Source organism: Telmatherina bonti (genome assembly GCF_933228915.1).
Source record: "Telmatherina bonti genome assembly, chromosome: 23".
Lineage (NCBI taxonomy): Eukaryota > Metazoa > Chordata > Actinopteri > Atheriniformes > Telmatherinidae > Telmatherina > Telmatherina bonti.
Window position 1 is genome coordinate 22,157,431 of NC_136632.1, and position 14,026 is coordinate 22,171,456.

General features: G+C 38.0%; 1 protein-coding gene across 1 annotated transcript; it reads left to right on the forward strand.

The window, feature by feature from the left end:
- Window positions 1–4,257: 4,257 nt before the first annotated feature.
- LOC306773121 (adipocyte plasma membrane-associated protein) lies at window positions 4,258–13,484 on the forward strand (the record flags this gene model as incomplete). Its single annotated transcript, XM_079262853.1, has 9 exons — window positions 4,258–4,273; window positions 6,380–6,469; window positions 6,560–6,681; window positions 7,393–7,498; window positions 8,819–8,967; window positions 9,055–9,170; window positions 10,633–10,793; window positions 11,564–11,759; window positions 13,275–13,484. Coding segments are annotated over exons 1-9 (1,152 nt in total). The 5' UTR covers window positions 4,258–4,271.
- Between the last annotated feature and the right edge of the window lie 542 nt (window positions 13,485–14,026).

Consider the following 14,026-nt stretch of genomic DNA (forward strand, 5'->3'; position numbering starts at 1 on the left):
GGATAAACAAAACTGTTAAGATGAAGTTGTATTATGTGTCTTAGATGCTGAATGATAAGTTGACAGTGCTGCAGGAGTTCTGTGCGACATTGCCATCTAGTAGTCAAAAACTGCAACTGTTCTCATTTCTGTGTCAAACATGCAGTGATTATCTCACAGATTTATTTTATTTTACTTTGTTTCTTATAACCAAAGATATTTTTGTGGTGTTGCCTGGAGCAAAGTTATACTAAAGGCCTCGTCCCTCTGCAGGGAAAACCAATAATGTTTAGAGATTTATTTAAAAGGGGCGTTTACCCTGATTTATTCTTTTATCAAACACTGGGTTCCTTTTTATGGAAGCTTAAAGGGCAAAAAAGAAAAGAAACTAACTTCATCTTAATCTTAAAAGCGGCTGGATAAAAACAGAAGTATTAAACAAAGACATCAGATTGCATCATGAGCCAACATGTGTAAAAGATCCCTTATTCATATACATACTACATATTTAATTAATTCTTGCCATTTTTTCATTTGTTTGACTTTATGTGAATACAAATGTATGATAGTCAAAGGTTTAATGATAACATGTATTAAATTATCCACAAGTTTGATCTAGTAATATAAAAAAGATAAACACAAAAGACATAAAATTTCAATCATTCAGCCATTTTTTGAAAGCAAAAATGTTTTATTTAAATGGGTCAAAACTTTTAAGCAGAAGTTGGATATTTTCAGTTGGATGTTTAATCAAAAACGTATATTAAACTTTCAGTTCCTTGTTGGATAGAAACGTCAAACTTTTTTGGCCCTTTTTTGCCTCCGTACATTATATTTTAACATACATGAAGTCTGCATGAGAGCTGTTAGGGGGTCTTCCAGCCATGTTTGTTTGTATTGCTGTGTTTCTTATAAACAACTTTAGCTGTTGGAACACATCAAACAAGACTAACAAATTTATTCTGGGCACTTTATGGTTGAATTCAGGGAAGACTACTATTTCTTATTTCTCTCTCCTGTTTAATCTCCACCACTCTGTACTTCACCCTAACATTACACTATAATCCTATTTGGGAAGCGCCACTTATGTTTGTTCTTTTATGATAACTAACAGAAGTGTAGTGTGGCACAAGTTGGTCATTTCATCCACCTATATCCATATTTTGCTCGAAGTTACCTATGAAATGTTCTTAATGGCTTGTTCATGTTTGCCTGACAGATGTTCACACTGTACGCTGACATCCGGGCTGCTCAGAGCTGATTCTGATTTATAATTTCAAATATAAATCAAGCTTTTAGATAAGTTTCCTTTGTATGAAAAGCCTTTGGTCTGGTTGTGCTGATGTACTGAGAGCTGGTTTCTAACATTTTCGTTCTTTACCCAACACTTCCAAAGATGCAGATGGTTTTCTGACATTTTATACCATTTTATTTCATTTTCTGAGCAACAATACCTTGTTCAAAATAATCAAATGAGCAGAAAATCCAGCTGAAGTAGATTTGCTGACTGTTTTATATCCAAAGATCCAAAATTGGATTCACTACTCTGTCATATACTTGTACTAAAAGCTTGAATTTGGTCTGAAACGTTGTGCTTTCTGGCCTCAGTAGTGCCTTTCACAAGTTTTACAGCTGCAGACAGAAATCCAACCTTGTAGAGAGACTGAAGGTTTCGTGTCTGTGTGGGCAAAAAGTTCCCTCAGAAGGGTTTATTTTTACAGGTGTTTTTGGGGGTTTTTCTTTAAATTTGTTACCAAGTGTAGTTTGTCCTCCGTCGACGTGGGCAAATGCTATTAAAGTGAAATTAAAAGAAAAAAGTTTCTATTTGCTTTTGTTTTTTATATTTCTTCTTCATTGTGAATGAATTATTTGTCAGGTAAAAATCTGCTCCTCATGCCCTTGAATGAAGATAAAAATCACTGCTTAGATTATTTATTAATCTGCATTAATCCTTAAATTTGTTGCTGTTTTTCTGGGATGGGTGACAAGCAGCAGCCTGAGCAGAGATCCTTGAACTTTTTTCTCCCAAAACCACCTCTTCCATCGCCATCAGGTGGGGGGAAAAAAGGAAATGACTCTTTTCAGCAAGTTGTGAGAAGGAGACCTCTCTAAAACGTCTCTCTTTGCCAGATCCAGAAACTATTTACAGGAAACTTATTCTTCCGTTCAAATTGAGCTTTGGTTCTTTTGGACTCTACATTTACGCTCATTAGACGTGGGTAAAGTTGGAACAGAATCAATAACATTGCCTTTTACTTTGCCTAAAAGTTCACAACAAACTGGTGAAGCTCCAATCTGCCTTGAACCCATTGATCTGTTTATGTCCAAAGGAACTGAAATGCATGAAATCGTCCATTTAAGGCACTTCCAGCCCACAATGGGATTTTCACCAGTTTGGAAGTATTCCTCCTTCTCCCAGCAGCTTATCACAGCTCAACACAGCCAAAAGGAACACATCATTTATGAAGTTATGGAATCCGAAACCAAACAGGTTGGAAATTTTCCAGCATTGGCTGCATGTAGAAGTTCCGTCCATGTAGATTAGAAACACAACTATTGTCTAAAACCCACCAGAGGTGGGTTCGACTTGTTGCCAGCAGTGGGAACTAGCTTCTTATTGAACAAAAAACAGCAAAGAACCACCTGAGACATAAGTAGAAGTCTTGGCAAAGCAACACATAAAAACCTTTTTGGAAAGAAAGTTTCACACAACAGTTGTATCTCTGTGAGGGTACAAATACATTAATAAATAACTTTTTTTTTTTTTTTTTTTTTTTTTTGAATTTATAACTTCCAGATATTACTTGCAAATAATTTTGATCTCAGCCTAGCTGAACAGATGAACTAATCACAGAAGTAAAAAGAGTAAACAATACAACATGTAACCCATAAAGTTGTCTTTGGTGTTTGTTTGTGAAGATTTACATTGCTGCATGAAAAATGCTTGAATTCAACAAAAGCAACTGATCATGGTTGGATAAATATTTTCTGAACCATTTCTGCACATGAAAGTAAGCAGCAGTTCAGCCTCCCATCTCTTTCATTTTTTTTTTTTTTTTTACTGTGCAGCAGTGTGTTTGGAGGGTCTGTTGTTTGGACCAGATGCAGCAGCTCCTCCTTCTGCCCCTCATTTGACCCCATCTGAAATTACCCCACAGACAAAAAGTGGCACCCCTCCCCTCCTGGCTGCAGTCTCACAGCCAAACATTGAACTCTGATCCATGTGAAGCCGAGAAAAACCAAAACCAACACTGCTTTCAGAGTAAATGTCCCAACATCTTGCAAAATGTTGGGACATTAATAAAAACCTTTTCTGTCTTTTGTATTTTCATTCTGATAAAGATGGATTAAACATTAAAACGCACGTAGATTCACAACATGTAAAAAAACAGCTAATACTAAATACATCAATATTTACATGAATAAATATAGACAAGTTATGTAACAGACCAAAATGTTGCCATAGTGTATAGTAAAACTAATTTAAAAAGTTGGATTTAATGATAATCAAGATTTAGAATAATAAAACAGATCTGGGTGCAGAGCAGATGTCTCACACTCAGAACTCTTTATCTCCATCCAAATCCTCAGTTAGCAGCCTTTAAAACAAGCTGCTGTGAACTGAGCTGTAAATTCCTGCTTTAAAAAGCCTGTTGTAGGTTTCTGCAGTGATTTAACCAACATATTCTACAGAAAGTCTGTTAAGGAGAACAATCTCCAGTTTTTATTGATGCAGGTAGTGAAGGTGCTCCTTCTGTTACAGTATTTTTTGGGGAACATTCATACTTAAAATACAAGAAAATGGTGGGGAAATAAGAAAAAAGGGTTTAGTTTGTAGGATGTCACGTACATGATTATTTTATTTTCATCTTGTATTAATTTTTTGGTCTGTTTGGTTATATACTGTGCTGATGTGTGGGTGAAAAGAGGACACATAATATAAGCATAAGTAGTTTAAAATATGTTTTGACTTATTGAATGAAATGAATAAATAAAAAATGAAAAATAAAAACTTTATTTTTATAATTTAAAAAAATCAAATAAATAAAATAATAAAATAAATAATATAAACAAATAGTATGAATAAATAAATAATACAAAATATAAATAAATAAGGTAATATCCTTGGATATAGGACGGCGGTTTATTTTACTCTGACAGTTTGCACCGGATGAGCTCGCGCAATCTCCGTTATGCTTTACGATCTGCAACGTCTCGCGCAGCGCTGTGACCCATTCGCTGAAGAGTCCTCGCGCCGCACCTGAGGAGAGTCGCGTGCTCCAGGTTCAGCCATGTAAGTCCCAAACTTTCTTATTTCGAGCTGGAACAAAAATGACACCGCGAGTTTGTCTGCAGAGAGTTTTACTGAACTGCTACCTGATCCGCTAATGCACACAGCTGGAGGCGTTCAGAGTGTGACTTACATACACCACCTTGTCTAGATAAAAGATTTAATCAAAGTACCGGGAGAAAGTCTAAAGTTTTTAAAAGTGTGGATTATTCTTCCTGAGAGGTTCCATTAAAAAATAAAGTTGTGGTTTTGTGCGTGTAAAAAGTTTGTTTAGACTACACAGCAGAGGAATTAATCATTTTAATGTGTTGCGTTCAGGGTCTCCTAAAAATTCTGTGTTTTTCTTGCTGAATTTCTCAACAAAGCAGGACAGATTTTTTTTTTTTTTTTTTTTTTTGCAGCCAAGCAATGAGACAAAACTGTAATGCTACACATGTTGATTTGATTGTGCATCAATTCTGACTTGTGAAATATCTCTCAATATAATTAATGTTTTTACAATCCAATACTACTTAATGGGGGTGGTTGGAAACTGGGCATAAGGTTACAAAAGTCTTTCCTGCAAATAACAGAACATGACATAAGTTTTACACTGACTGGGCACCACTATGTCACGTCTCAACTTTATTTCTGATTATTATCTATTTACTAAACAACTGGTGTCCGAGGTTTTTTCTTTTACATTTGATGGAAATTGCGCAACCATTAGTGGTCTGATCCTCCTGGAACAACCTATGCAAGGTCAAAGGTCACTTCAATATGTGTGACACAACGCTGTGGTCCCATTGACTCCAGATTGTGGAGTGATGTTATTGGAAAAGAATTTGAAACAAATCTATTTCAACATTACAGCACAAGTATGGGGATAATTCTTGATGTAAGGTTATTTAAAGTGACTTATCTGAATGTTTTGTGCACAGCGTGCACATCACACAATAGTTTTTTTCCTAGTTGTTTGGCCAGGTGTCCTAATAAACACTGGTCTCCTATAGAATCAGATTTGTTTCAGAATAGTCTAGAATGAATAGTTTTGTTTGTAGTTTCCTCTTCCTCTTTCTCTCTTCTTGCTATTTTGGTTGCGCTTCATAGACTTTGGTTTGGATTCACGATTGTTTGGTTTAATTTCTGACCAAGCGGCAACCTCTGGCGGTTAAAAGTGAAGCCTATGTGGAACTGCAGTTCCCCCTTCATCCGCTAGGGGCTCCAAAACAGAGCAAATCTCCATAGACTCCCATGTTAAAAAGACCAACTTCATGGCAGAAATAAACATGTTTACAGCCTGGTTCAAAAATCCATTTTCGGTTTATAGGTCAGGTTTACCTTCATGACAACTGTGGGGGAGTGAAGTTTTTCTAACTCGCCCTTTTAAAAGTCATTTAATCTCAATGTTCGGCATATTTAGGGGCGTGTCCTTTTGATTGACAGGTACCAATCTCCGGCTTCAAATCAGAAGAGCGTAGAACAACTGCGGTTTCAAGCTGGTTAACAACGTGACTTAGCTTTATCCCGCTCACCTCCGTTAGCTGGTTAGCTCCTGTTAGTTCCGAGTTTGCTCGGTTAGCTTTTGGCTACAGAGAGCTCGATGTCAATCATCCACCATGACGCCCACAGCTCCCCTCTCAGCTCCACCTCTTTGCCCATATTTGTATTTTTCGGTTGAGACGACACACATGCCTCTGCCAAGATGGCGATGGTAGGAACCGCCCACCGAGCTTCAATTCAGCTCTTCAGAAACCTTCGGGTGACGTTACAGAGGCTACGTCCATCTCTTTATATACAGTCTATGTTTCTGACACAAACTTTTCATGGGCGGGCTCTTTCAGGGGCTCATTCCGATTGGCTGATGAGTTTTGGAGTGACACAAACCTTTGCATATAGCTATACTAAGTGTTGAAGAGCTCCTTGAAGAGCTGAATCTTCAGCTTGCTCTTAAAAGTAGACAAGGACTCTGCAGAGCGAATGATTGATAATTTTTATTTTGAGATCATTTATTTTACTTTAGTTTGAGAAAGTTTTGGTTTTAATTGTTGTTTTTTGCATGAGTTTTAAAAAGTTTTGGTTGGAGATTCTGAAACAAATCTGATTCCATATTCTTCCTGCTTTTCACAGGTTGGGGAAGAGATCATTGCTAGTAGCTCTGGTGTCTGTTTCTTTTGGAGTTTACCTGTTGCCGTCTCCCATAGACCCAAAACCACATGTGTAAGCGTGAACACTTGCTTTTTTTTAAAAAAAATTATTTACATTGATATTTATCAACTGGGCAGTTGGTAACCATTTATGTTGAATCAGTCTGAAAGGGCCTCCTCCAGCCCTCGAGGGCCCACTGGCCATTAACACCCGCCTTCAGAGGGGCCGCAGGCTGTTTGAGGGGAAACTACATGGACCAGAATCCTTCACTGCGGATGAGAAAGGTGAATTAGTTAATTCCCGTATTGCTGCTCAGAAGAAGCATCATGTGTGCCTCATATCATTGGATGCTGCAGCTGATCAGATTTCTCTAATTTAATTTTAAAAAATGACAACTTCCATGTGCAAAAATCCTTTTGTGTTTTGATTAATATACTTCACCTTATCTGCTTTGCTACCTTGTTTGGCTTTTACTGCACAGGACACATTGGTGAAAATATTAGAGCTATTATCTTATTTTCATCACCCGCCTATCAGGGCTGAAATTCATCGAGCTCCAAGTTCCTGTCATGGAAATGGAGGTTGACTAATCTAATCTGGTTGCATTTACTTTCTCCTTCTAAACGCTTTATTTTATTTGTTTTGCTTTTCAGCAGCACTTTTTAATATTCAAAGGAAATTTTACAATCTGTGACATCAATTTCCATGATACATTAATAATTAGTAATGGATCCAAAACTGTTTGTGGAACTTTTCTCCTTTTGAACAAGCTGAAACTCAATTCAGCTATTTTTGGATCGCACTGACTCACATCAAAGCCATCTCAAGCCTCTTTTAAAGATATAAATCACTGTAATCCACTTATAATCCAGTTAAATCAAATTGATTTATATGATCCAGTGTTAAAGCCAGTTCATAAAAAAACCAAAAAACTGCAAAGCTAAGGAAAACAGCAGATTGCATTGAAGGAAGATGTTTGTTGTGTGTATTTTCAGGGAATGTGTACACAGGAACGGTGGATGGAAAGCTGTGGAGAATCGGGCCTGATGACAGCCTCACCCTCATCACACACATGGGACACAATCTGCCAGAATGTGGTTTGTATTCTTTTTTTCTAGTCCTTCATCCGTGTTCTTTCAGGGACAGTTGGATCCTTCCTCTTCTTGACTTTCGTGTGTGTGTGTGTGTGTGTGTGTGTGTGTGTGTGTGTGTGTGTGTGTGTGTGTGTGTGTGTGTGTGTGTGTGTGTGTGTGTGTGTGTGTGTGTGTGGTTTCCATTAAACATATGTCATTAAGAGCTCATCATAATTATCTATTTGTTCAATTTTCAGTTCAATTCTATACCATTTATTCCAGTTCATGTTTGCTAGAAATTAGCAAGGCGAGATGCAGGCTTCACCCTGAACAGGTCACCATCACAACACAGAGACACACAACTATTCATGCTTTCACTCATTCTTGGGAGAATTTAGTGATCAATTAACCTCACATGCATGACTTTGGATTCTATTCTATTATATTCTATTCTGCAGTCATTTAGCAGACGCTTTTATCCAAAGCCAGAACACCGTGCAACCTAATTCGGTTTTAAATTTCAAGTCTTCTCTGGGCATTTTACAGATTTATAATTAATAATTGTAAACCAGTTTGTTCACACAAACTGATTCATTAAAATAAAATAAAATGGCCTCGCTAAGGTAACCAGTCAGGAAACCGCACTCATGCTTGGTGAACTGCTGCTCCTGGATGTACCGCGGTCCAAACAGAAGCTCAGAGGAGACGGAGCTTTTTTAGTTGCTGGTCCAAAACTGTGGAATGAGCTTCCCCTCCAAATCAGACAAGCCTCCTCACTGTCCATTTTTAAAACTCAACTTAAAAAAACATTTTTATTCCTTGGTCTTTAACCCAACGTAAGACAGTTTGCTATAGTTTTTTATTATTGGGTTTACTCACTATTTATTCAGTTTGTTTTATTGTTTTAATTCTGTATTCCTTGTATGACCTGTTGTTTTATTGTGTTGTTTATTTGCATTTCTGTTGTTTTATTCTGTTTTTATTTTGGCCGATTGTGTACAGCACTTCGTTTCGACTCTGGTTGTTTTAAAGGGCTTTATAAATAAAGTTGAGTTGCATCAAATCTTGACTTGGAGCATCCTGAGCATGCACGGAGAACGGGCGACAGTGGAAAGGATTAAAACTCAAACCTCCATTCAACGACTCCAACCAATCACATCCGTAATGAACAGAAAATGTGAAGAAATTATTGTGGTTTTCAAACGGCAGAAATGAAAAGTTTTCTTTTTCTTTATGTTTTTATATTCTCTTGGTTATATTAAAATTAAACACCACAGTTAGCTGGCTGCTGAGTTTGTTAAAAACAAATATTCTGAAGCTTTAATATTTATTGTCTTGTTTCAGGCAGCAGCACTGACTATGAACCTGTGTGTGGTCGTCCTCATGGTGTTCGTCTGGACCGCCACGGTCAGCTGATAGTCGCCGACTCCTACCTCGGGCTGCATAGTGTTGACCCCAAAACAGGACAAAAGACTCTACTGTTGGCTAATTCAGACGGTAATGTTTGTGGTTGTTTTACTACATAAAGCTCCATAGGACTAGTTCAACCAGCCTGGTTTCACCGCTGCTCCTTCCTGTCCTCAGGTCCTGACGGCATTCCCTTCGCCTTTCTGAATGGCCTTGAGATTTCCTCCCAAACGGGTATCATCTATTTCACAGACTCTTCCAGTCGCTGGGGGCGCAGACATGTCAAACTGGAGGTTAGAAGAAGAAAAACATGGATCAGATGTTTCAGAATCACTTCCCTCATGTTTTAACTTAACAAAACACACACGCAAAGAAGCATCTGAAAGAGCTGAAGCAAATTATGGGAATCAGCTCTTCTGACAGAAATCAGATGAAGAAAAGCCGATGCAAGAAGGCTTTTTGTCTTTTTAGTGTTGCTTAGTAACAGCAGCCCTCCAGCATATAATGGGAGTCTCAGTCTTGTTCTTCATACCCGTCCAACAGAAAAACCAGAATGCTTTGAGTCCATTCAGTGCTGCTGGTGAGGCTCCAGGAAGCACTTCAGAACTAGTTAACCTTGAACAGATTGTAGCAGGAAAGATTTGGAAACGATCATGTAAATGAGAAAACTGACTTCCTGGAAAACGCCTGGCGGCATGTAAAGCAGACGTCCCAGAGGAACGAACTTAGTCATTTAAAATATGGAAATTCAGCTGCTTTATTCCATGTGAAGGATTAAACAGTCCTGGAAAATGGTGATCACGATGCAACAGGAAATGTGGCTGTTAGATGAGGTGGGAAATATCCTGGTCTGTCTGAAAAGATCTTTGCACATGAAGACAAATGTGTTTTATGAATTTTCCCATCCTGTTTGTTAGATTCAGATATTTCTGGGTTCGAATCAGAAGTTTTGATCATGAATGCACCCAGTAGAACTAAAAACTAATAATACATTTAGATTGCGTCCAATAATCTGAAATAGTCTCTAAACTAAATAGAAAGATAAACCAAACAAAGTTACCACAACAGTTTACATTAAACAAGAAGTTTAGACAAGTTTATTTTATTCCATGCAAAAACAAACTGTAACCAGACATGACACGATGTACGTACGTAGACATAAAGGTCAAATGAACACTGAAAAACAGACAACATGGAGGGATCTTTTAATAATAATATTAATTCTATGCTTAATATAAATAAAGATTAGAAAAAATATGTATATATGTATATTTTCCCCTCATCCGCATGGCATTCAGACAGAGGTGACACCCCACACGTTATGAGTGGACACCCTGTTGCTCAATACTGAAATGAGTTGGAAAAAAAAAACGATACAAACAAAAAAAAGCTGAAAATAAATAATTGCAATCAAAATTATCAAAAAGATAAGACAGTGTGGTTGCAGTGTAATTATATCAGCATTCTGTAACAATAAGAATTCTAGTTTTTCTCACATATAATACATGGATGCTAATACAGCATGTCATACTTACAGATGAGACAATGAAGTTTAAACTGAGTACATAAACTAATAGGAAGTACCGTAATAGCAGTTATAATAACAATAAGACCAGTAATACCACTAACAATAATGTTGGTTGTAATACTAAGAGAAATTATGGTAGTTGTAGTTATAATACTAATAATAGTTAAATCTAGTCAAGCTAATCTAACATGAGGACTAAAATAAAACTGAGCTGTTTGACGTTTCAGGTGATCGAGTTGAACAGCCTCGGTCGTCTTCTCTCATACGATCCTCGGACAGGAAGTGTAACGGTGCTGTTGGACTCCCTCTACATGCCCAACGGTATTGTCCTATCACCTGACGAGGACTTCCTGCTGCTGGCCGAGACCAGCATCGGGCGCATACTGCGGTAATTACACACTGAGATGTAGATGTGTCATTTAACCTTCAATACACTGCCGGCGAATGAATGAGCCGAAATACAGCAACACAGTTTACTATTGGTGAACCTGCAGGGCCACATTTAGAAGGCAATGATGTGTCTGAAGGGGAACTCGTTGAGCTATTCTTCAACGAAGAGATCATCGCTCTGTTCGTCCGCGAGACTAATCAGTAGGCAGATCCAAATAAAAGAAGCAAAGGGGAACAGAGCAGGATGATTGAGCCTTGTTGCTCACTTTGAATTTCAAGGTAGAATATACCCCTGATCTTCACCAGTATTAAGTTCAAAAGACAATGAAAAAGACACAATGAACAGATTTTTCTTTATTTAATCATGCACAAAATACCAGGCTGTTACAACAATAAACAAGAAAGATATGTGCCTTTAATACAGGTAGGCATGATTTTTTATTGTTTGTGAAAAAGAATCATTTTTTTATGCAGTGTGATGAAGGTTAAGTTGGCTTTTAAAGGTTTTTCTGTCTAGTTTTGACTCGTCATCGCAGCATAAATAACGCAGCTGTTTTGAATGCTTAAGTTGAGGTGATTAAAGTTTGAATGCAGTAAAATGAAACTATCTGAGAGGAATTGTCGCTTTTGTTCCCCACCTCTCCATGTCTCCAAAACCAGCATGGTGAAGGATCGCACGTTCTCCCTGAAGTGTGTTTTTATAGGTCCTGTTTTGTGTGTATGCAGCGGTTTTAAATTACACATTTAGCTGACTCCGTCTCCTCTCAGGTATTGGCTGAAGGGCTCGAAGGCTGGCACAAAGGAGGTAGTACTGGACAACATGATCGGTTACCCAGACAACATTCGCCTTAGCGACCACGGAACGTTTTTGGTCGGCATAACAACGCCTCGCTTTCGGAAGTTCATGCCTCCCTTCCTGGATATGATCGCTCCGTACCCGGCAGTCAAACGCTTCCTGGCCAAGGTCAGTGTGTTCATCATTTTCACACCGACGTCGATATCCTTCATCCAGTCTGTAATTACTTGATGTAAACACGGGACAGCGATGCTCTCTGTTGTCTCTACAAGATGTCTTTCAGTCTGCTAGTTGTAATCAGGTAAAGATGTCAGGTATCAAGTCGCTACAGTTATTCAGGGATGATATTTTTTTATTTCACTGCTATCCAAAAGCCTCTTCGTACCAAATATAAAATAATTGTGCATATTTCCATTAAAATGAATCAGTAGGTGCTATTTTGTGCTTTTTTTAAATTTTTTTTTTTTTTTTTTTTATAAAGGTGGAGTGTGTAAGATTTTCAATATTTTCAAAATAAATTAACTAATAAAATAACTACAATCATAATTAGAAAGTTTTTTGAACATGTAGGTTCCAGTCTGTCCATATTTGGTGCGTTATTAAATTACAAGTTTAATTACTGACAAATGACAAAAAGCACTTTTTTTTTTTTTTTACTGGCAGGCAAACATTTAGGAAGGGTCTTTGTCATTAATTAAACTTGTAATTTAATAACACATCAAACATGGACAGACTGGAACCTACATGTTTGAAAAAAAACGATCTAATTATTATGATTGTATTTACTTTTTTAGTTAATTTTTTCTTTTTAAATATTGAAAATCTTACATACTCCACCTTTAAAGTTTGGGTTAATGTGATGTTAATAGATGGTCGAATAAATGAATAAATAAACTTTGATCCTGTTCATTAACTGGGAAACCAGACTGAGGAAAAACTGGTTAACAACTGGTAAAATAGTCGTTTAGACCTATCATACTCCAGACTGTAAAACAAGAAACAAATCTGGAGCTGCAGCAGTAAAAGTGGATTTAGGCAACAGAACAACGGCCAAATGATGAGTCGAATCAATCTGGGGTAGATTTTGTTTTGTTTTGAATTTACTTCAAAGTTTAGATGAGTCAGATGACGTGTCTCAGGGTGTCTGGTTAGGATTCCTCTCTGAAGGTTTGGAGCATGTCCTGGCAGTACGTGGCCTGGGGGAAGATCCCGGACATGCTGCAGGGACTAGGAAGTGGCTGGGAAGTGGGAAGTCTGGGCTTCTCGGCTTAAGCTGATAGCTTCAGTCTAAGAATCCTGATAAATGCTAGTCGGAAGTAGCATGAAACCCTTCAGCCTGGCTGTGTTGCCGTATTGTACTGCTTTCCCATAATGCAACGCTCCATTTTCACTTCTTCCCATCCTGCCTGTCATACAAAGCTGTGTTCAGACGAGATGGTGTGAAATGTCTAAAATCTAACAGGACAGAAACAGGACCCCTTAATAACACAAATACTGTGTTACAGTGACCCACTTATAAGTGTGTGTGTGTGTGTGTGTGTGTGTGTGACCTAAGCTCTTGGTGGAAACAAATGTCATTTCTTTTTGGACTGTTGATTTGACAAAGCCAGGTAAAGTTTGTAGCTTGTTTGCTTTGTTGACCGTTTACATGTCTAAGCAGCTGGAACCATGTTGTGTTTGCAGGTGGTTCCTCTGAGTTGGTACAACCTCCTCCTGCCACGCTATGCTCTGGTCCTGGAGCTCGGATTGGACGGCAAAATCCTGGGAACGCTCCATGACCCGGAAGGACGCTTAACGTGGGCCATCAGTGACGTCTTCCAGCACCGAGGGAGGACTTACCTGGGAAGTACCGACCTGCCGTTCCTGCCTGTCGTGGAGGGCTGGGAGAGCTAAAGAGCTTCATGAGCACAGGAGACCGTTCCTTATTGTGACATTTTACACCTGGAGCGACACGTGGTTTCTGATGGACACCAGTAACTCCAGCATAATGTACATTCATGTGGGCACATAAAACTCTCCATCTGCATCTGAAGAACTGAAATATACTTTATTACAGGTTATTATATGATATATTGTTGTTATATTAATGTTAAGAGGAATGAATAGTGACTTTTAGGCAGACAATAATGGAAAAAAACTCCCAACACGTTGTACAGCGTGATGAAAGAAAGCAAGAATAGTGGGGAACATTAATCTGCAGAGTAAAAATACTCACTTCTTCTCAGAACTGGACCCCCAGGTAGGATTAGGAACAACCTCAAATGAACGAGTGATAAATTTATCTTCACTTAATTGGCTTAAAGGCTGCGTTTAGACTGGATGTTTGATGACAATCATATGCACTGAGGCTAAACTGGAATGAATCACTAAAGTTCAACAAACACGCCTAGTTAGTAATCAGTCACTTTAATCAATATTTAAATGTACATAATCTA